Below are 22230 nucleotides of genomic sequence, written 5' to 3'. Positions count from 1 at the left end.
GATTGCCTCGCAGTCCTTCGCAATGCATTATTTATCAGAATTATGAAGCCTAAGAGCTCAATGGATTTTTAATTATGCATGACAACTGCATGGTATTTTCACCTATACACAAACACACAAATATTTGTTCGCGTGTATTTCAATCTATTAGTTGAAACGCTGCGCTTTTGCCGAAATTTTGAACAAATAAACAAATATGATAGCTGAAAAGACCAAAATAATATTAAAATAAGTAAAAGTTTTTTTTAGACAGGTGGTTTTCAATAAGCAAAAAGTATACAGGGCACTCGAAGTGTAACCAATTAAAAAAGGCTATAAATCCGGTTTGAAAAATTATTTTTATTTATTTTTAAATACAAAATGTGTGAAAATAATCATAAATTCAGGACCATTTCACTTTTGCACGATATGACCAACTTTTGCCTTAACTATGGCCTTGACCTGTCAAAAAACGAATCGCAAGCTGCCCGAATGTAACTTGCCGGTATTTTGTCCCACTTACATACAATGGCTTTCTTCAGCATCTCGAGACTGGTGTATTTTTTACTTCGGACTTTGCTCTCCAGAATGGCCCAGAGAGAATAATCCATTGGATTCGCATCTGGTGAATTCGAGAGCAATTGTGTGGTCGTAATGAAGTTCGAAACGTTGTTTTTCAGCCATTCTTGGTACACTCGCGCTTTGTGAGACGGTGCTGAGTCTTGTTAAAACGTCCATGGTTTGCGACCGAAATGTTTGTTTGCCCACAGCTTCGAAGCAGCCTCCAGAATACTTTCCCGATAATATGTCGCATTTACTTTGACGCCAGGCTCGATGAAAACAATTGGAGAGCGTCCACATGCGGTGACAGCGGCCCAAACCATCATTTGTGGCGGGTGCTGCCTCCTGGTGGCCAACCAATGACCTAGATTCTCGTATGAACGGTCGGTCAAGTAAACCCTATCATTTTGAGAGTTTACGAATTGCTCAATTGGAAACATTTTTTAGTCAGAAAACACAACGTTCGGAAATTGACCGCTTTCGGTCAAGCGAAGCAATTGCTTCGCTCTCTCAAGTCTTACTTGTTGCTGCTTCGGCGTGAGATCATGGGCCCTTTAGAACTTGTAAGACTTGACCTTGAGCTCATTTTTCAATATGCGTCGGATGCTGCGGTCGGATATTTTCAGTTCTTTAGCCATTTGATTGGCACTTCGTCGTGGATTTCGCTCAAGTCGCTTCTTCACTTTTCGAACCATCACACGTAACGTTGCAGTCTTTTGATGACCACCTCCACGGCGTTTTGCGATGCTAGCAGTAACATTGTAACGAGTGATGGTGCGATAAACAAAAACTTTATTCACGAACAATTGCTGGCTGTGATTTTCCAGCTAAATATAAAGCAATCACACTATTACGTTTGAATTCCATCCCTGATCACTTTTTTTGCGTTCACTTTTGGCAAAACGGTTTTGTACACTTGTGAACAATACTGCGAACTATCCTTCAGCAAATTTATTAACAGCTGATTCCATTGCGACAGCTGCGCGAACGGCTTGAAGTTGGTTACAATTCGAGTGCCGGATGAGTCTTGCGTGATATTTCAATCTGAGTCTGATAAAATCGGGTCGATTGAGGAGAATATAACAAGATTATTCCATCTTGCCTTTCTCTATATAGCTTTGGCAAAGAGTGTCCTGCAAATATTTGGGCACACCGCATGTGGATAGCGTCCAGTCAGAACTCCTATAATCGCAGCAAGATTTGCAAGGAAATAGTTTCGAGGATCTCTTCCGATTCACTCTTGGCCAGAAGAATCCTGCAGTCGTTGAAGTTCTATTTGTTAATTAGTGCTTGCCGAGCTCACTATTGGTATATAGACCATACAATAGGACGCAAGAGGACATCGGCAAACCGACTCACTTCCAATCGGGTATAATTGGAGTAAGGGTGTCTTTTCTAGCAAACTTATCTACTTTGGAGTCCGGGCACCCATACAAGTATAATATGGATAAGATTTGATGCTCTTGCTAACTAGGTCGAAGTGAATGCACACCTCTCTAAAGAAAGCTGTACTTAGGAGCAGCATATCTACTGCTACATTGATAGAAGACATTTAGGTTTGAAAGATGCTACAGACTTCCGACAGAGGACTCAGCCTATTAGCCATCCTCCTAGCTTCGACCAACCGTGAAAAAGCCCATAAGCCCCATGTTCTCCATCCTTTCCACCGGTTGAAAAATATAGCCTTCCAACGAGGTGAGAGAAACATCAGGTATTTTGTATAAATCTAGTTCAGTTTTATTTGGATTCCTCGCTAATCCATTCCTATCTGCTCACTTGATTATCACATTTAGATACCCTTGAGTTAGATCGTAAGAGGTGTTTAGCGGTGTTTCCTTTTACCAGAAAAGCTACAACGTCTACGTAGGCAACCACCTGGTAGCCTCGCACCTCAAGTTCTTTCAAAAGGTCTTTCACTAGCAGGAGCCAAAGCAAAGAGAAAAGGATGCCACCTTTCAGGTTACCTCTATATACTTTCTGAAATGCCGTGAACTTCCAACCAGCCTTAGCTCTAGGATGTTGAGCACTTCACAGCCGGTCCTTGGTATTCGGCCCTTGGGAGTCACGAAGAATTCATTAGGAAAACTTGCTTGCTTCTTACTTACACGGTACTGACGGCTGTTGGCCTCTTCACCGTTCACAACCTACTGGCATCACATGCGAGCCGGATGGGCATAAGTGCTAACGATACATCCAGAAAGTGCAAAAAAGTTAACATGAGAGAATCGTTGGAACACCACCTATGCCTTTGTCCAGCACTATCTAGAACTCGTCTTAAGTGTCTAGGAGCTTCGGAGTTCATCGAGGTATCCAATCTAGACATCAAGTCGCTCTTCTGACGGAATTCTTCACCTCAACCTAAACTGAACCTCCATCTGGCACTACTAAGAACCAGGTCTATATATGGCGTGATAGCCGGCCAGTATAAAGTAACCTAACCTAACATAAGAAGCAAATTTATAGCTCATTCCACTCTTAAGCCTTCATTAATAAAAACCTACTTCGCCTCAATCTGTGCTGAACTCGCTTCACAGTTGAATACAACTAGTTTTCCAGTTTACCAAGGATATTTACAACTTTTAGTACGATTTCATCATTATCATCATTTATTTGGTGTGAGTTTATCAACTTTGCATACACACACATAAGCAACTAACCATACATACGTATATTGCCATTATATGGCATCCATGCGCATATAAGTTTGCGAAAATTTGTTTTTAATTGTCTGAAACTTCAAGCAATGCCACTGTTCAGACACACAAACACACACACTCGCTTCTTTTTCAAGAGTTTGATTATTAAAATTCTTCCTGATATGAGTACGCAGTTGCCTTGCCAATTTTCGTATCACTTACCACGGGCACAAATGCATACAAACATACAGGTATGGTGACGTGTCTACGATAATGTAGATGAGTCTCACAAGCTTTAGACACCGTTTGTTCTCGCCGTAACAGCAGTTAATAAGTTCAGTTGTTTTTGCTGTTTTTCGGTTGTCATGCAAACATGTATGTATGCGTGTGTGTATGTGCTCGTTGAACTTTTTAATTGTGCTCGAGAATTGTTTACGCCGGCTCACAGCACTCACAAAGCTGCCGGGTTTGTGTTTTGTTGTTTTTACCTTCCGACATCGCATTACCTTACACACAATCTATCTGTATGCAGGGCAAACAAATGTAGAAGTCTACATTTTGGCGCAATACATATGTGTGTGGGAATGAAATTGCTAGGGAAATGATGTCAGTGTGTCCCAGCTTAAATGGAAGTCATTAAAATTTTCGTATTTATCCATTTCGTGGTGAAATCGTTGTCAAGTGGCTGCTGAGGTCAATTATTTCTTGGAGTTATCGACTAAAAGTAATTATGCAGACAGCTTTTTGTAACCTTTATCGGAAATTGAAGGCCTAAATCGTTTTTGTTTGGATTATAATATGCCTGTCTCAGTATGCAAAGTGCATTAGTCGCACATCAAGTTTGACTCACTCAGATATGCTGCGTGCTGCATAAACATTAAATACAGCGCTTTTGTGAAAAATATAACTTCTTTTTCGCCATAAAGAAAATAAGTTACTTCATTAAATTAACTAACCATTATGTCGATAAATAGCTCAGATTTAAAAAAAATTGTATCTCGTCTTCGAATAAAAAGACCGAATTGTTTTCCATGAGTACCTTCCTTATATAAAGCGTAAATATAATAGCTCAGATGAAAAGTATCCCGTCCCACATAGTAAAATACATTCTTTTTTGGCAAAACTTGTAGTTTTTTATTCAACATAGCTCTTCTCAGAGGTGATAAACTGATTATAGCGGTCCTGCAACTTTGCGATACTATTTTTGTATTACAATTTTTACTTTGCTTTGAAATAGGCCTCAGTTTCGGCGACCAGCTCTTTATTCGACAAAAATTTTTTCCCAGCGAGCATTCTTTTGAGACCTTATAATAGGAAATAATCACTGGGTGCCAGATCTGGAGAATACGGTGGATACGGAATGTGTTCGAAACCCTATTCATAGAAAGAATTTTTGCCATTTCATTGGTTTGTGACACGATACATTGCCTTGCTGAAACAGCACATTTTCTTTCTTCAAATGCGGCCATTTTTCGGCGACTTCGTACTTCAATCGGTCCAATAACGATATATAATAGTCGCAGTTAATAATCCTTCCTTTTTCAAGGTAGTCATTAAAACTCATTCCATATGCATTCCAAAATACAAACGGCAAAACCTTACCTGCCGACAACAGTGGATTTGCACTAAAATCTTGGTCCAATGATAACGATCCTATTCGATATCAAAAATATTACTGTGTGGAGTAAGAAGTTATCCTATGTACCATATACAAATTCGTCGAAATTTTTTTGTTAAGTATGAACAAATATTCTGTAGATTTTACTTTATTTTTTTAACATTTATTATTCTTTACTGGCGTAGACACCGTTTACACCGTTATAGCCGAGTTAACAACAGCGCGCCAGTGGTTTCTTCTTTTCGCTACGTGGCGCCAATTGGAAATTCCAAGCGAAGTCAGGTCCTTCTCCACCTGGTCTTTTCAATGGAGAGAAGGTCTTCCTCTTCCTCTGCTTCCCCCGACGTGTACTGCGTCGAATGCTCTCAGAGTTTGAGCCATTCCATCCATTCGGACGACAGAATCTAGCCAGCGCAGCCGTTGTCTTTTAATTCGCTGGACTATGTTAATTTCGTCGTATATCTCGTACAGTTCATCGTTCAATCGACTGCGGTATTCGCCCTTGATGTCCATAAATCTTCCGCAGAACATTTCTCTCGAAAATGCGTTACGCCGACTCATCAGATGTTGTCATCGTCCATGCCTCTGCACCATATAACAAGATGGGGATGATGAGAGACTTGTAGAATTTAGTATTTGTTTGTCGAGAGAGGACTTTACTTCTCAATAGCTGTGTTTTGCAGAGTAGTTGACTTCCAAATCTTGTATGTATATACTTTCTTCACCGTCAAATTTAAACATGAAGAGTGAATGAGTGTCAGTTCCTTCATATTTGCGCTTACCTCAAGCTCTTCGTACTCGTATCTATTTTGAGTCGTTCTGTTTACTTATGAGCAATAAATAAATTCTATGAACTTTTTTGACCTTCAGTAATTTATTATGGAATAAGGTGGGTTCTAAAACAGCATTGTAAGCTGTTTTAATTGATATTTCCATTATTTTCCATTAATTTCGTGGCATTATTCCGCCAGTGTGTGATAGTAAGAAACAAAAACAAGCTATAGAAACACTTCTTCATTCTGATTTAAAATGCATTGAATTTTTGAGCTTTTCTTTTCTACCAACTGTAAGTTTGTGTTGAAATCTTCTACATATTTTGTCATTCAAATTGGGTTCTGAGCTCTTACGATAATAGGACCGTCAATACTCGGTACGGCAGAGCTCAGTGCCAAGGCAGGCACTGAACATCATTTTACATTTACGGCCAACAGACTTATTCTAAAAGCAACTGGCAGCGAAGTCAGATCTTACACTGAGAGAATCCTCCCAATTAGTCGCCTGTAATAAGAGATATTCTAAAATATTTAAGTTAAAGTTACAATTTCCAACTTAAACCACGGATTATAATCCTATAGAGAAACCTAAATCCGGACCCCAATATTACCTCCCCTTCCTCACAAGAGTGGGAAAGGAGCGAGGTGAACAGACTTCAAACTAGATAATCGACAGGAAGGTGGTGTCTTTTCAGCAAAATTGGATATTAGAGTCGGTGAAGTTAAACCCTAACTTGTTTAAGCAGACAAACATTTCATAAAGGAAACGAATATTAAAATTCAAAAGGAATGGCATAAGAAGTCTAGTATCAATGCTTACAGGTCACTGTCTAATTGACAGACATGCTAGCAAACTGGGAACACCACTCGGTGACTATTGTAGAAGCTATCAGGAAGAAGAATAGCAGACTTAAAAATATCTTTTATGCGAATGCAAAGCTTTCTCATAGGATAAAATCGCATCTTATAATCGAGTGTTTTTGGACGATACATATTTCGGACTTTCGTTTCGTACTGAAGAGCTTTTGAACCACGGGGTGGTTCAGAGTGGAGACAATAGAGTGAGGTTATTTTTCACAATAGGCGTCCTTTTTATAGTAGGAGGAAAGCATTTTATAGTAGGAGGAAAGCATCAAAAGCCGATATGCCGAACTTTAGTCCGCTAAAGCTAATCTACACCCTACTCATATCTGTCTCACGGAACCACCGGATTAAGTATTCCTTCATAGTAGAGAGAAAGACTTTAAGTCTCATCTATCATACAGACAGACTGACACCTATTATATCGTATATGTCTCAGTTTCGTCATATTTAGAACTGTCAGCTTTCTATTTACCAGAAGACTGATACATGAGTGCTGCCAAATTTTCCACAGAAAAACTACCGCCAACTGAAGTTTTTGACATTTCCCTTACATTTGAAAAACGAGGATATTGAAAAAATACTTGCTCAGAGTCTTCTATGCACTCTGTGTACGTCGGACAAAACCAAGGTCGTGAGGGAACAGATAGCTTCTAAAGCAACTAAGTTCACTCAGTATTTGGATTAGGTGGTTAGGCATCCTAGGTACGCCGACAGAGAGCCACTCTACCTATCTGAGACCGTAATAATGTGTAGAAGCACTTCCTCAATCTTATAGGATAGAATTTGAACTGCATTGAGTCTTCACTTTTCGATTTCGCCAACAGTCGGTTGGGGCTGAAATCTTGAATAATTTGTAGCATTTAAAAGGGATCTTGAGTTCTTCCTGTAGTAGGTCCATCATAAGGTATAGAGCCACCTCTTCACTTTACTTGAAGTCGGTTCAAGCTAAAATCTTGTACTATATAGGTTTGTATTATATTAGGTCCGATGAGAAGGACCCTACGGAGTGGAGAAGGCAGCGATCCTAAGTCTTCTTTTTCTTTGTTGACGTAGACAACGCTTACGCGGTTATGGCCGAGTTTACACAGCGCTTCAGTCGTTCTCCCTTTTCGCTGCTTGGCGCCAAGGCTGTTGTTTCTTTTTCATTGGCGCGTTTTTTATGTGAAGGGTCAAAAACCCAGCACAGAACCTTGGCGAGGGATAGTACGTCTTCAAATGGATGTCCTTTGGCTACCCAGAGGTTATTTGGTCTAAGACAAGGAAGTCATGTGTTGCTTGAGCCATATGTAAAAGAATCGTTTCTGGCCTTTTCCAAGTGAATGGCACTGAGAGAACTTTCCTCACTGGCGTGAACTTCTACACATGATTCCATCCTCCGAGCGATCCTTTGTAAGTATCATATACAAATTCGTCGAATTTTTATTGTTAAGCATAAAAATGTTTTCTGTAGATTTCACTATACTTTTGTGTAGATTTGCGCAGACATATTAAAGTATTTTGATTCACACAAAAAAATAACAATTTTAGAATTTATTTTATTCCCACAAAAAAATCTACAAAAATTGCAAAACTTAAAACTATAATTTCTTAATTCAATTTTATTTATTCAAGCTTAACTTTTTTCCTAAAAACGCACTTAATTTTTCCTTTTTTTGACATATATATGTATGTACATACATATTTGAAAAAGTCCACATTGAAAGAACAGTATTTACAAATTTATAAAATAAATCGATCTCACAAAAAAATCTAGAAAAATTAGAAAACTTCTCAAATAAACTAAGTAGAACTTTACCGTTAGCTCTACAACACAGTTACTGCACACTTTTGAACTTAATGCACAAGACAATTTACACGTAAACAAATTACATATGCACGACTTTACTCAATACTCAAATTCTAGACTTATTGTACTATATGTATGTATATTTACATGTGTATTCAAATTGTGACTAAAAAGTACCCGGAAATTGTAAACTTTTACGTCTATAATTAAGAAAACTCAAACAAAAAATCAAAGTAACGACATTTTGTGGCGAAATAATTACACTGGTCAACAAATTTGTAATTTTTTTTTGTCACATGAAAATTTATATCAAATTTTTAATATACCAGGGCCACCAAATAATAATATAGCAATGAAAAAAAAAAAACTAACACATCCTGTTTTCTTGTGACATCAAAACATATATTTTCGTAAAAAGTACAAAATTCAGCCACACTTACAGAATTATTTCCTAATATCTAATAGATACATACTTATGATTTTCTTGAATATTTGGCTTCCGGTAGGTCCCTTTTAAGTCTCCAACAATAGTCTGCTAGCATTCCTGCACTCCATTTCCCTTAATAACGCTTCTTCATTAAGGAAATGTCTTGATGGAACCTCTCACCTTGTTCGTCACTCACAGCACCTAAATTTGCCGGAAAGAAATCCAGATGAGAGTACAGCATATGTATTTTCAAGGACATATTACACCCCAAAGCTTTAAATGATATCATAAGTTCATTTATTAAATCTTTGTAATTTTTCGCTTTATGGTTACCTAGAAAATTTTGAACAACATTCACAAAACATTTTAAGGCGAGTTTTTCCTGATCATTCAGTTTTTCTTAAAAGTTCTTATCCTTCATCAATTGCCGTATTTGTGGGCGTACAATTATTCCCTCTTTGTTTTTCGCCTCGCTGAGTTTAGGGAGAATTTAGATATAAAACTCCATCTCGATCTTTCGGACTAGTATTCTCACCTTTTGTTCGATTTGGAGGCATCGGCACTATGTGGGATGGGTCTCTTGGCCGAAGACAAGTTTGGATACTGGATAGTGTGTTCCGATTTGGTAGTAATACCTTTTGTTTGAGTCAAACAAAATTAACAATCACTTACATGATCCTTTGGTTCCGTCCAAATCATTGGTATAGCAAATGACAAATGTCTAGGTTCTTGTTTAGCCCAACCTAATAGGAGCCTCACACACGTTACACAACATTTATGTGGAACCCAGGATTTGTCTTGATTCCTCACAGGAAAACCAAAATAGTCTAAATAGCACTGTTCAATTAGTGATGTGAAATTTCGACGCTGAGATGTAACAGTTAATTCTCCACACACATAACAAAAATTGTCCGGGTTGTTCAAACACTTTCGTGGCATATTTACGATCTAACTAATGTAAATAAAACGTAATTTAGCAAACTCACTAGTTACACAGTCGACTAAATGCAGTTATGTAAACAAAGAAACGTATATGAGGTCAGAAATGAATATGTAGCTGTCACAAGAAAACTGGATGTGATAGAAACAAAACTGTTATATATTTTTAATGAGGGTACACCAACATGAATAAAAATCATAACAAAGTTCATTTGACAAAAACAGTGTTTACCAGTGTTATTTTTAGTCTAGCTGCTGACCAATACCAAAAACTGATAATATCTACATACTCACAAACTACTTTAAATTATGTAAAACAAATATGTATTTAGCTAAGGCAATTAACAAATAATTGTGGAAGAGTGCTGGTTGAAGCGTTTCGTAATGGACTTAAGCGAGTTAAAAATAGACGCATATACATATGTATTTATGCATGTTTGTTGCTGTTTGTGTATAATTATATTTAAGGAGCTAGGTATATTTGTAAGGCACTTGGATGCAGTTTTATGTTGTAACGTTATTACAAATAATTTATGTATTTTTTTATATGCGAGAAAGAGTTTCTCGTCTTAAAAGTAAACTTAGGCGAGTATTTGAAAGAATTTATATTTATAGAAAATAAAATTTACTAATAGTACAATTTAAATATTTATTCGAATCAAAATTAGTAATTAATAAATAAATAACAAGAATAAAGCCATGAGGTAAATTAATGAAATGGTTAAAAAGAGAGCTTTGGAGCTTACTTTCACTGCAAAGGATTTGAAGCCCATTAAGTAATATTTATAAAACAAACTAAAATAAAAATTTAGCAAATTGAGCGCGTGAATTTAATAAAAAAAAGTGAATTTAATAAATAAATATTATATAAAGAATTTTTTTTAGTAGTATGTAAGTTTTTCTCTAAGTCTTAACATTTTTTTTAATTGTTTTCCAAATTAAAAAAAAAATATTTGTAAATAACGTGTAACTAAGAAATATTATACCATGCAGCTAACGATCTATAGTACCAGGAAATAGTAAATAAAAAGCAAAGTATTTTATTATTCATCAATATTTATTTTGACGCCTTCAAAGTGATTCCCAGCAGATGTACCACTGTGATCAAATTGAAAGGTGAATTTTGTCCATCTCATCTCCTTGAGAGTAATCCCCTCCCGCTGCAATACACTTATGCCAACGAATTTTCCAGTCATCATAGCAAATGGAAAAATCCGTCGTGATGGCCATCAGAACCCTCTTCGATTCAGCTTTTATATACGCAATTCAGTCAAAACGGTCTCTTCGGAGTGGTCATGTAAATTTGCTGAATAGCCAGAAGTTACACGAAGGTAAATCAGGCGAATGCGGTGGTTGCGGCACTACATTATTTGAAAATGTGGTGAAATGATCACGAATAACAAATACTGTATGAGATGGTGCATTATCGCACTTCTTTGTTCAATAAATTCAGACATTAAAAATCGAAGAATTCACTTTTAGAGCCTCACAAATGGTGGCGTACCTCAAATACTAATAAATATTTTGACGTGAAATTTAGCATACATGTCACTAACGGTACTACCAACTTACAAAAAAAATGTACCGATTCGAAAAACACGCGAAGTATAAATTAGAAATTCACCTTTGAATTTGATCACAGTAGTAATGCACGTATGCCTACGATTTTTCCAGTCCTCGAAACTTTTCGTAAGAACTTTTTGGGATGGCCTTCAGCTCCTTCAGCGAATTTTGTTTTATCTCTTCGATCGACTGAAAATGGCTTCCACTGTGCGACAATTTCAGTTCGGAGAACAAGAAAATATCACACAGAGTCGAATCTGGTGAATGCGATGATCAATCGATAGTATTAATTGCGTTTTTGGCTTCGAATTCGGTCACAATCGTGACCCGATTGGATGGTGCATTATCATCGTGTAAAATCCATGAATTGTACTTTCCGGTCTCCAGATATTCTCACGCAAACGCTTCAATATGGGTAAATAGAGCACCTTAACCACAAATGTCGGAAAAATAATGGGCATCCCCTTGATTTTTGGGGTGGTTTTTGGTTTCGGCTCGTTGTTTCCCCCTCCAATTCGTTGATTGTTCCCTTGATTGCTTGTCAAACTCATAAACCCATGTCGCATCGGCATAAACCCATGTCCATGAATATGGGATTGGAATTCACACGATCAAACATGTCCAAAGAGATCTGTACACAGTACTCTTTTTGAAAAAATTCAGTTTTATCGAGACGAGTCTAGCAAGAACGCTTTTCAGACCCAAAATATTCGTCAAAATCATTTGAACGAACTCACGAGAGATGCCGAGCTCTGTTTTCATCTCTTCAACTCTTTTCAAACACCTTTTTCACTTTTTTAATATTTTCATCAGTTGAAGAGGTCGAAGATCGTCCTGAACGGTCTATATATCAAATGACATAAACGCAAATGTCGAGTTATGATTCAAAAAGGTTGATTGCTCTCATTTAACAGAGGAACTGAAAAAATTAATGCCCAATAACTAGTTTCACTGTTATTTAAGGGATTACGCAAGTTTTGAAATTTCAGAAAATGATATTTTTTATATACTATAAAAGAGGATTTAGAACCTTTGTAAGATCGGCCCGTCAGGCTAGACCGATCGGTTACTTAAACCTTTGATCGATGATATTTTTCCCGAAAGTCATTTTCAAAGTTGGTGGTAATGATTTCTTAGAAGCTAGTAAAGCGGTCTTATTGAAATTTTTCACAGTTCTTCTACAAGTAATCTTGTAGATAGGAGGACCTCGTGATTGATCGAAGGTTTTCTTTTCAATTACAACTAATTTTTTCAAGGCAATTTGTGCTGAAAATTCGGCCTAAAAGCAACAATATATTCAATAAATATTCCAACACTAAGAAAAAGTAAAATAAAGTCTCGATCATGGTCATTACTAGAGTGCTGTCAAATTATCATTCAATCGTACAAACCAAGTTTTTGGCCGCAAAGTCACCCAAGAAGTTTGCAATACCGAGAAGGAAACCTCAGAGTTTAAATCTTGCATTAATTTTGGGACACCTCTTTATATAAATGAAGAGCGTGGCACACCTACTCAAATTAGCCATTTCCATCTATCTGACCGTCTATCCGACCCAGCAGTCAGGGTTAGAATTTGGCCGCCGAAAGGCATGCCTTTCATAAAAAGCGACTAAAATCCAATAAATATAAGCAAAGCCTTGTCAGAAAATGGGCTATAATACTCACCTTGAACAGATATTATAGACTTCAAATGAGATGCCAGCTAATGAAAAGCCATTTAAAGTTCAAGCGATAATGTCATCAGTTTAATGGGTGCTACACTGTTAGTAGCAAAAGCTACAAGGTCTGGCCGAGGACTTAAATCTAGTAGCGCGGGAAGCAGTAAGACCTTGGGGTTCGCTCCAATCTGCTTGGGGTTTGTCCCTTGGGGGAGATTTATTGTAGGTATGTTCAAACCAAAATGCAGGTAGGCTTGAAGAATTCGTATTGCGACCGGACCACAGAACCGCAGAGGTTTTAAATCGGCCGCAAACCCAAACAATATAGATACATTTTTTTCAATAGCCTTTTTTTGACAGTATGAAACGATTTGGCGCATTTTACATCGAGATCTTAAATTGCAAGAACTGAAGCCGCTCGATCTTCCAAAGTGACAACGCTTCGCTCTAGTGGTTTTTAGAAGTTGAACGATCAAAATTAGGTTATTTCTCATTTGTGAAGGGTATACTAGTATACTCTATGCTACCGAAGTTAACGTTTTTGCTTTTTTTATTACTTTAAATTTTATTTCTGTTTGAGCAATCTTCAAAAGTTTCACCATTTTACATTTAAAAATAGCCTTTGCACTTTATCTGACATAACCTTAAAAAAAAATAAATTAAATCCGAAAAGAATGTAGCTTGTAATTGCATAAAATTAGTTAATGACAAGTAAAGTTTTGGTAAAATGTTTAAGTTTTGTTAGTAGGTTTGTAAATCGTAGCAACAAATGAAAACGATGCAAAGTGAATTGTGATTATAAAAAACAAAAACAAGAGCAACTACAACAAAAAAACTTAGAATGAGTAAAAAGTTGTATTTGTATTAAAGTATTAAATGAAATATATTGTAGTATGTAAAGAGATAAATATTAGCAGAAAAAAAGTAATTCACTAAGGTAAATAAGCGACAACGTTTCGATTTAAAATTTACAAAAAACTAAAACAACAAATTATGAAGATAATATTAAAGTTTTACGATACAATTTTGCTCTCTTTTTACAAAAATAGTATAAATCATAGAAAAAAAAACAAAGAATATAAACACGTTATTGTTAAAAATGATTAAGTGATTATTGCGCATGCGCAGAGAAATGCCGTAAGCGTTTGGAAGACAGAAAAACTAGAAATGGACCAGTGCAGAAGCATTTGAAAATGCTAAAAAAAAATTAGAAAAAAAATTATGAAACTTATTGGAAACGAAAAGTAAAATAACAAAAAAATATAAAATATTATTTAATATATTTTTCGGGCAATCTATGGTCGGGCAGAGGAAGGAAGTGCCTTGTTGAATTTTTATGGCTTAAAATGGTTTAACTCAAATTTTCTCAAAGCTACGAGTCCAATAGGAAAAAATTATATGGCAAAGTTGTAGGTAATGAAAGGATTTACAATTTAATTTTTGTATTAACATCTTTTTCACATAACCTCAAGATTTATGTGAAAAGTTTAAACAACCCAGTTTTTGTGTTTTTTTTTATTTTTATCTTGTGCAAAAACAATTTTTCTTTCACAAGTTTTATTGGGAACTTAATGTCTTAAATAGAATGGGGTGGGTCGGTGCTACCGTATCTGGTTGTGTTCTACTACTAGATAGGTGGGCTTCGCCAGAGCTTGGCCAGCGATAGGCCATCATCGGCGCTGTCGCTAAGTCCTTTTGGCCCAAGATCTATCGCAAGGTATCCAATGATCAGTAAGGCTAGCTTCTACCCTGTTGTGGGGCTTTCAAAAGGCCATTGTCCTATTGGCGTTCATGCTGTGAGCCTGGAAATCTTACCGCCAGCTACAGAGAAGCTGCATGGAAAAAGACGAGGTGGAAACAACTCAACCGTCCCGCGTTTGTGAGGTCATAGCTTAAACACTTAGAAGCGCATACAGTCAGATAACTCACCGAACTGGCGGGAATGGAAATTGAACGACTGTGCAAATTTGTATTGGCTACAAAGCGATTTGGTAATTTAAAATTTCGAACAACTCCTGTGTTCTTCTTTTCTATGGCATCACAAAGAACTGCATGTAGCAGTTCACTTGCAATCTCTTCAGTCATCTATCCTAATCTAACCTAACTTTTAAAGCCCAAACACATTGTATTTTTTTATAGAAAACATTAAGGGTGAACACTTATTTCGACTTATCGAAAAAAAAAATTTCAAACAAAAAATCTAACGTCAAAAAATCAGCGTTTTTTAAAAAGTCAGTGGGCTATGTTTTGGTGAAATCTCTGCTTTATGACGGTATAAAAAATATATATGTATATTACTATGTCAAAATTTTGTAGAAAAAACAAATAAGAAGATATTTCAACAAATATAAAAGCCACTTAGTTTTTGAAAAAACCTTAAATTTTGACTTAAGATTTTTTTATTGATAATTAGTGTATTTTTTCTTACTTTAAGTCGAAATAAGGTTTCCTTAATACTTTAAATGTAATAATACTTTAAATTAAAAAAATACAGCATATTTGGGACCTAAGGAGATAAGCCACCAAATTTCGTTAAAAGAAAAATGTCGCACAAAAAACCAAAAATCTTGGTTATTCGAACTTTTCGGTTATGTGTTTCGACTTTGAGGTTATGTGTAAAAAGTCTATACTACTATAAGCAAAAAATATTAAAACTTTGTTTATAATTTTAAAACTATTAATTAATTCTTTAAAATTTATGTCGTCCCCTTCAGACCAATCGCCATTGGCCTCAATGCACTTGTGCCAACATTTTTTCCAATCCTCATAACTGTTCATTAAGTAAATTTCCGGAATGGCCTTCAATGCGCATTGCGATGCACGTTTAATGTCTTCAGTTGACTCAAGACGGTTTCTCCACAGCGGTTATTTGAGTTCGCTTAATAGCCAGAAGTCACACGGAGCTAAATCAGGCGAATGTGGTGGTTGCAGCACGATATTGGCTGAAAATTTGACGAAAAACTCACGAAGAATCAGTGCATTATGCGACGGTCATTAAATTGGTGCAAAAACCAAGAGTTGTCGGCCCATAATTTCGGACGCTTTTTTATGAATTGCTTCGCGAAAACGACGGATAACACTCAAATTGTCTTCCTTTTTGACAGTTCGGCCGGTCGGACGGAATTCGCAGTGCATCACAGCTCGATAATCATAGAAAACTGACAACATAACCTTGATTTTGGACTGCATTAAGTTGGTTTTTCAGCTTCTGCTCACCTTTGCCACTATATTCGACCGATTGATCACCTGTTTCCGGGTTATAAGCATAGATCCAAGACTAATCGCCAGTAATAATACGTTTCATAATATCCAGATAGTCGCATAGCATTGTTTTACCGACGTTAATGCGTCATTGTTTTCTGAAAAAAATTTAATGACTTTGAAAATGACCTTTCAGAGTGGTTTTCACTGATCCTTCCGATATTCCGAATATGCCAGTAAGATCTCTGACTATTAATCTTCGATTCTCAAACACCAATTCCTTTATTTTATTCACGTGTTGATCATCAGTTGTTGGTGATGGCCGTCTTGGATGTGGTTCGTCGTCAACGCGTTTTCAATCCCTTTGAATAATTTGTACCAATCAAAAACAATTGCTGATGACAAATAATTATCACCGAAGGCTTGTTTCAACATTCTGAACGTTTCGGCGTCGGAAATTTGATTCCGCACACAAAATTTAATGGAACTTATTTGCTGAGTATTTTCACTCATCGTAAAAATCGCAGAATGCGCTTGATGTACTTCAGAAATGCAAGCGAATACTAAACACTAATGATTATTTTCATGTGACATTTAGCTCAGATGTCACTAACAGACATACCAACATTGAAAAAAATATTTCGACGAATGGGTTTTCAGGCGAAATTTAAAATAAAAAGTCTTACTATTTTTTGCCCACAGTAGTACACCAAAGTTATAGGCCTTTTCTCTCCTATAGCACTCGTAATTATTATCGGAAATCGAGATAAACCATTTTCAAACCTTATATTTAAATACAACTGCGCTCTTCCCCTGGCACTTCGCGACCACGAATCGCCGATAAAATATATTTATTTTAATTTTTATTATTTTACCTCTCTCTTTTCCAGTGGGTTTCATACAAGTATAATTTTTTTTTTGCTTTCAAAAAATATCTGCCCTGGTCTACAAAGCGCAACTAAAAACAAAATAATAAAAAAAATCTGCATATAATATATTTACATTCATATATGAGTATATATACTACATATATATGTATGTCCGAATGCACTGCAAAGCAAAACAAATAATTATGTATATTCCTTGAAGTAGGTACATACATATGTGTATAACAGATACGCAAAAATATGTTTTTGCTAAAAAAAAGTGGCAACGCTGCATTATAGTTAATTAAAAGCGATGATCAAAAAACAAGCATTTTGCACATTGGGCATTTAGTAATCTCCGGCATTTATATAAATCAAAAAGAGTTAGCTAGAAGGCACAGATAACGCTTAGCTAATGTATTACGTAATGAATTACTGAATTAAATGCGATACAATATTTATGTAGGTTAGAGCGTGTACATAAGTGAGGGCATTCAAGTGGAAAAGCCGACAAATATCATATAGTAAAATATATTTAATTTTGTTATCCAGCTAATGAAAAATAAATTAAATTTAAGCAGCGTGGAGTATTTGGGTGTATTGCCGTATTATATAATACAAATAGGAAATTGCCAACGGTGAAAGATCTTTGTTAAATGTCCATAAATAAGAAGAATAGCTAATAAACGTTAAAAACAAAACAAAAGGAAAAAGAAAACAAAAAGAACAAAAACAAATTGCACTGGAAATTCTTAGTTGAGAGTTAGTGGTAAGTAATTTAGTCTTTTTTTGTAATTTTATTTTACGGATGATCGATTTCGAGGTTCCTTACTTTTTTGAAGAAAAAAACAGAAACTTCAAATGCAGTGGAGAATGTTAGTTATCATTTGAAATAATATTCTTTGGCATTTATTTTTTGAAGATTATCCCTTTCAAATGTTGGGCGCGGCTACGTCTCAGGTGGTTCATCCGTTGAGTCCAATTTTTGATGATATATTCGAGCATTTCGACTGGCAATTGGCGAATGACACCCGTGATGTTTTGTTCTAAGGCCTGAATCGAAGTGGGATTGTTCGCATAGACTTTAGACTTTATATATCCCTACAGCAAAAAGTCGAACGGTATGATATCACACGATCTAGTTTGCCAATCGATCGGCCCAAAATGTGGAGTTAGCAGCAGCAGCAGAAATGACATGTGTCAGTTGAATTCAGTTGCTTTGCTTTTAATTTATTTGTTTGTTTACATTTTTTTCTGTTTGTAGTGTCTAAATCAGCTGTGCAACGCTTAATGCGCATTGAAATTTTGTGGTAACAGACGACAGACTTGTGCATTTGGACAGCTGATAGTGAAATTTGTTTATTTATTAAAACAAAAAGTGAAATAAAAGTGTGTGAAAAAGTGAAGAATATTGGAAAAATGGATAGCAAAAAGTGCGTTGTTTACTTTCTGACATCTAAAAATATTAAAATTTGTTTTTGTTAATATACTTGCACATAATTTAATTAGCAATATAAAAACAGTTTACCTCTGAAGCAGTAAACGCAAACAAGGCGGCAGATTTCAAGCGACATCTGTCAAACAGTAGCAGAAACTAGCCATTTTTGAGCAATGTTGCCTACTCTAATTTAGTAAATTCACCCTGCAAGACGAAGGTAACAGATTGCACAAACACATTGAAACATTTTCAGCTGTTCACTAACACTGTTACATTTTCTGGAATTTTTAATTGAATGGGAAAATACGTAAGTAAGATAGAGAAAAACTATCGACATTCTAAACATATTGTAATATTAACTTGCTAGAATAGGAGAGACGAATGCCCAATTTTTCAAGAAGAAGAAAACGAAAAGCGCAGTTTATTTTGGTTTTTAAAGAGGTAAGTTCGTTATTTCATTATTTGATATTTTATAATTAATTTCTTATATACATTTATACTATATATTTTATTAATTTCTTTTATATAGAGTAAACGAAAAAGATTAACAACGAGACAAAGGTAAGTATTGTGAATTGAATGTCGTGTGTGTAATTAAAATTTTTAATATTACAGAAATCATTTGGAGCGTTTGGATGCGTATAACAAAGACGCACAATTCAATTAGCCGCATCACCGGTGACTTGGAGTACGAGCATTACGTGGAGCTTGCTATTAGTTTAGTAAATATTTGATTATTTTGATGTTATTATTAAATAAAGCGAAATAATAAAAAAAACTGAATTCTATTCAAAAGAATTGAATTTGCTAGAAGTAACAAATGGGTAACAGATAATCTTGTTACTGCTTGTTCTTGCTAACATGCTAATATGTTATAGGTAACAAACTGATAACGAAAATAATAACACTAACAGATATTCGGATAACAAATATTTTTTGTTATCCATAACACATAGGTAAGCAATGCGCTAACAAAAGAATTTGTTACCCGTAACATACTGTGAAGAGATTTGCTAACAAATGCATGTATTCTGTTAGAACAAGGCAGCATGCGATATTTGCCATTGGTTAGAGCGAGATAAGCATTGAACAACAAATAGCTATGTGTTACTTTTTTCCCACTCACTGAACAAAAGTAACAAATATTTTAACGAATGCAAAAGTGAACAATAACAAGCCGCTTACACGTTTGCTAACAGCTACCCGTCTTGCAGGGCAGCTAAATACACGGAGTTCTTGTGCTTTACAAACTTGCATTAACATGGGTCAAATGCACAAGTAAATGTAAATTAAGCTCGCTAATGCATATTAGCGCTGTCGCCTGTCAGGGCTATTAGACAAATAGTCTCTTAGCAAAGTTGTTTAGAATGATCCGTAAAACATTTTATATTATCCTATTCAAGAAGTAGACATTCTTCTAGTCTGATATTATTTTCTTTAACTCCACTGACAAAAAAATGCGTTTCTCAAGTTTTTCTTTTATGTCAAACTTGTCAATATATTCCAGATTTAAACATTGGATTATAAATAAAAATAATAATGGAAATATACAACGTTATAGGGGGTACATTTATTTAATCACATGTGGCCGTTGAAATACAACTCTGCTTACAAGAAATGATTGTCATACCTTCCGAACAGTTCCTCGTTCTAGAAATCAAAACAAATTACAGCTGTCAAATGATAGATTCTCATTGACTAGCGTAGAACAAAAATAATAAGCAACAATTTTGCAAATCAGCTCAATTGTTGTAGGTATCGCTTAATAAAGAGTCATTGAAAACAAAATAATAAACTACATAAAAAATGTCGGTGCGTCACGATTGGTATCAGTCCGAAACAAAGGTGGTGGTAACGGTTATGTTGAAGGATGCAGTTGGCAAAAATTACAAAGTTGATATCCAGCCGGAACATTTAAACATGACAGCCGATGGTTATGAACTTGACCTGCAGTTATATCGTCCGGTTGATGTTAGTAAATGCTCGCACAAAGCTTATTCAACTAAAGTGGAAATAACGTTAGCAAAGCAAGTTGGCGAACGATGGGAAAGCTTAGAGAAGAAGGAGCTCCCACCACCAACAGCTGCGCCACCACCGCTTCACAAAAAGGACTGGGACAGTTTGGCTAAGGAAGTGGAAAAGTCTGAAGAAGAGGACACCAAAAGTGAAGAAGCGTTAAATCGACTTTTTAAGAAAATCTATTCTTCATCATCTCCAGAGGTACAGAAAGCAATGAACAAGTCGTTTTCCGAATCTGGTGGCACTGTGCTAAGTACAAACTGGCAAGAGGTATCCAAAGATAAAGTTGACATTAAACCACCAGAAGGTGCGGAATTTAAAAAGTGGGATTAGTCGCATAGCGAAAAATATGGCTCGACAAACACATATGGATTGGCCTTTGCATCACTTTAATTTATCATTTATTTATAACGAAATTCATGGAATAAAAAATTTTATAGTAACATTTACTTATCGTTTCCAAAGCATTCTGGTGTATGTATTTTTATACGAAATAGCTGTAAATTCGGTAAGCATTTTTCAAAAATTTTCGAGGAATCTTTTTATCTACAAAGCATCAACAATAGCACAGAAAGCTTATAATTTTCGAAAAAAATTTGTATCATAGAGAAAATTTATTGTTTGAGCAATTCAGATTTCGCATTTCAATTTTTGCATTTCTCTATTCACAATAAACATAGAATTCGATGTTCAGCAATTGTGAATGATTGTGTTCACAAAAGAAGAGTAGGTAAAACATCTGTCCAACTGCTTTCGACGACAAAAGCAAACGTTATCTACCAACAAAAATTTAAAAGCGCGATTTTTGGCACAAATGGCGCGAATTATAGCATCTTTTGCAAAAATCACCATTCCAAAATTGGCTGGCGAACTGACCGGAGTTGTAAATCTTCATATACGTAGCTGTACACAAAAAGTTGGTAGTGTAGTGAGTTAGTATTTTGTTTTTTATTTGGAATAGAAATCCATTAACTATATAATATTGCTGTCCAACAGATGTCGACTGTCGAAGTATTGAAGAAAAAATTAGAAGACGTCGAAAGTCCCTTGCCAAAAAAGATGAAAGTTGAATCAAAATGTGTACTGCGTTTCGCAAAGTTGACAGAGCATGCTCAAGCACCGGTACGTGGTTCGCCACGAGCGGCCGGTCTTGATTTGAAAAGCGCTTACGATGTGAAGATACCAGCGCGTGGCAAAGCTGTGGTGAAGACTGATTTGCAAGTACAAGTTCCAGAGGGATCTTACGGACGTGTTGCGCCACGCTCTGGACTAGCTGTTAAGAACTTTATTGACGTTGGTGCTGGAGTCGTAGATGAAGACTACCGTGGTAACTTGGGCGTTGTATTATTTAATCATTCAGATGAAGATTTCGAAGTGAAACGAGGAGATCGCATTGCACAATTTATCTGTGAGCGTATTTTCTACCCAGAATTGGAAGAGGTAGACAAACTTGATGAAACAGAACGTGGCGCTGGTGGTTTTGGTTCGACGGGTATAAAAGAGATCGTTGCCAAAAATGGTAATGGAAGTGCTGCTATGGAAACTGAAGAAGTTAAAGATAAAGTGGAAGAATCTAAAGTTGATGGCAAGACGGATGAAAACAAGGAAGATGCCAAGGCTGAAAAACCAAAAAACGGTGATACAGTTCCTGAAGAAACAAATGGTACTACTGCTACTGCCACCGCTTGAACACGAATGTTATGATCTTGCGGTGATGCAAGATATTCTGCTTAAAGTTATTACTAGTTTCTAAGCTCATCATTTCATTCCCCTAAAATTGTATTTTTGTATTAACACATTTTAATTTGTAAAATTCGCAGCCAAAAATGCCATAACATTAAAGTTTTTAATTTATGTTTAAAAGCATTGTTTATGTCTGAAAAAATAGCTAGTATGTGGAGT

General features: G+C 35.9%; 2 protein-coding genes across 3 annotated transcripts; both read left to right on the top strand.

Annotated features, from left to right (window-relative positions):
• Nucleotides 1-19991: 19991 nt before the first annotated feature.
• On the top strand, nt 19992-20795 carry LOC120771017 (protein SGT1 homolog). Its single transcript, XM_040098792.1, has one exon. The coding sequence runs from the start codon at nt 20116-20118 to the stop codon at nt 20659-20661; it is 546 nt and encodes a 181-aa protein (XP_039954726.1). The 5' UTR covers nt 19992-20115; the 3' UTR covers nt 20662-20795.
• A 324-nt stretch (nt 20796-21119) lies between these two features.
• Nucleotides 21120-22191, top strand: LOC120771015 (deoxyuridine 5'-triphosphate nucleotidohydrolase). Of its 2 annotated transcripts, none has more exons than XM_040098790.1 (2): nt 21120-21256; nt 21325-22191. In XM_040098790.1, the coding sequence occupies exons 1-2, from the start codon at nt 21143-21145 to the stop codon at nt 22015-22017; spliced, it is 807 nt and encodes a 268-aa protein (XP_039954724.1). In that variant the 5' UTR covers nt 21120-21142; the 3' UTR covers nt 22018-22191. The 2 variants fall into 2 exon arrangements, with proteins under 2 accessions (XP_039954724.1, XP_039954725.1); XM_040098791.1 differs by having other exon boundaries at nt 21173-21260.
• The last annotated feature ends 39 nt before the right edge of the window (nt 22192-22230 follow it).

The sequence above is a fragment of the Bactrocera tryoni genome, chromosome 3 (genome assembly GCF_016617805.1).
Source record: "Bactrocera tryoni isolate S06 chromosome 3, CSIRO_BtryS06_freeze2, whole genome shotgun sequence".
Taxonomy (NCBI): domain Eukaryota; kingdom Metazoa; phylum Arthropoda; class Insecta; order Diptera; family Tephritidae; genus Bactrocera; species Bactrocera tryoni.
This window is presented reverse-complemented; position numbering and strand designations above follow the sequence as displayed.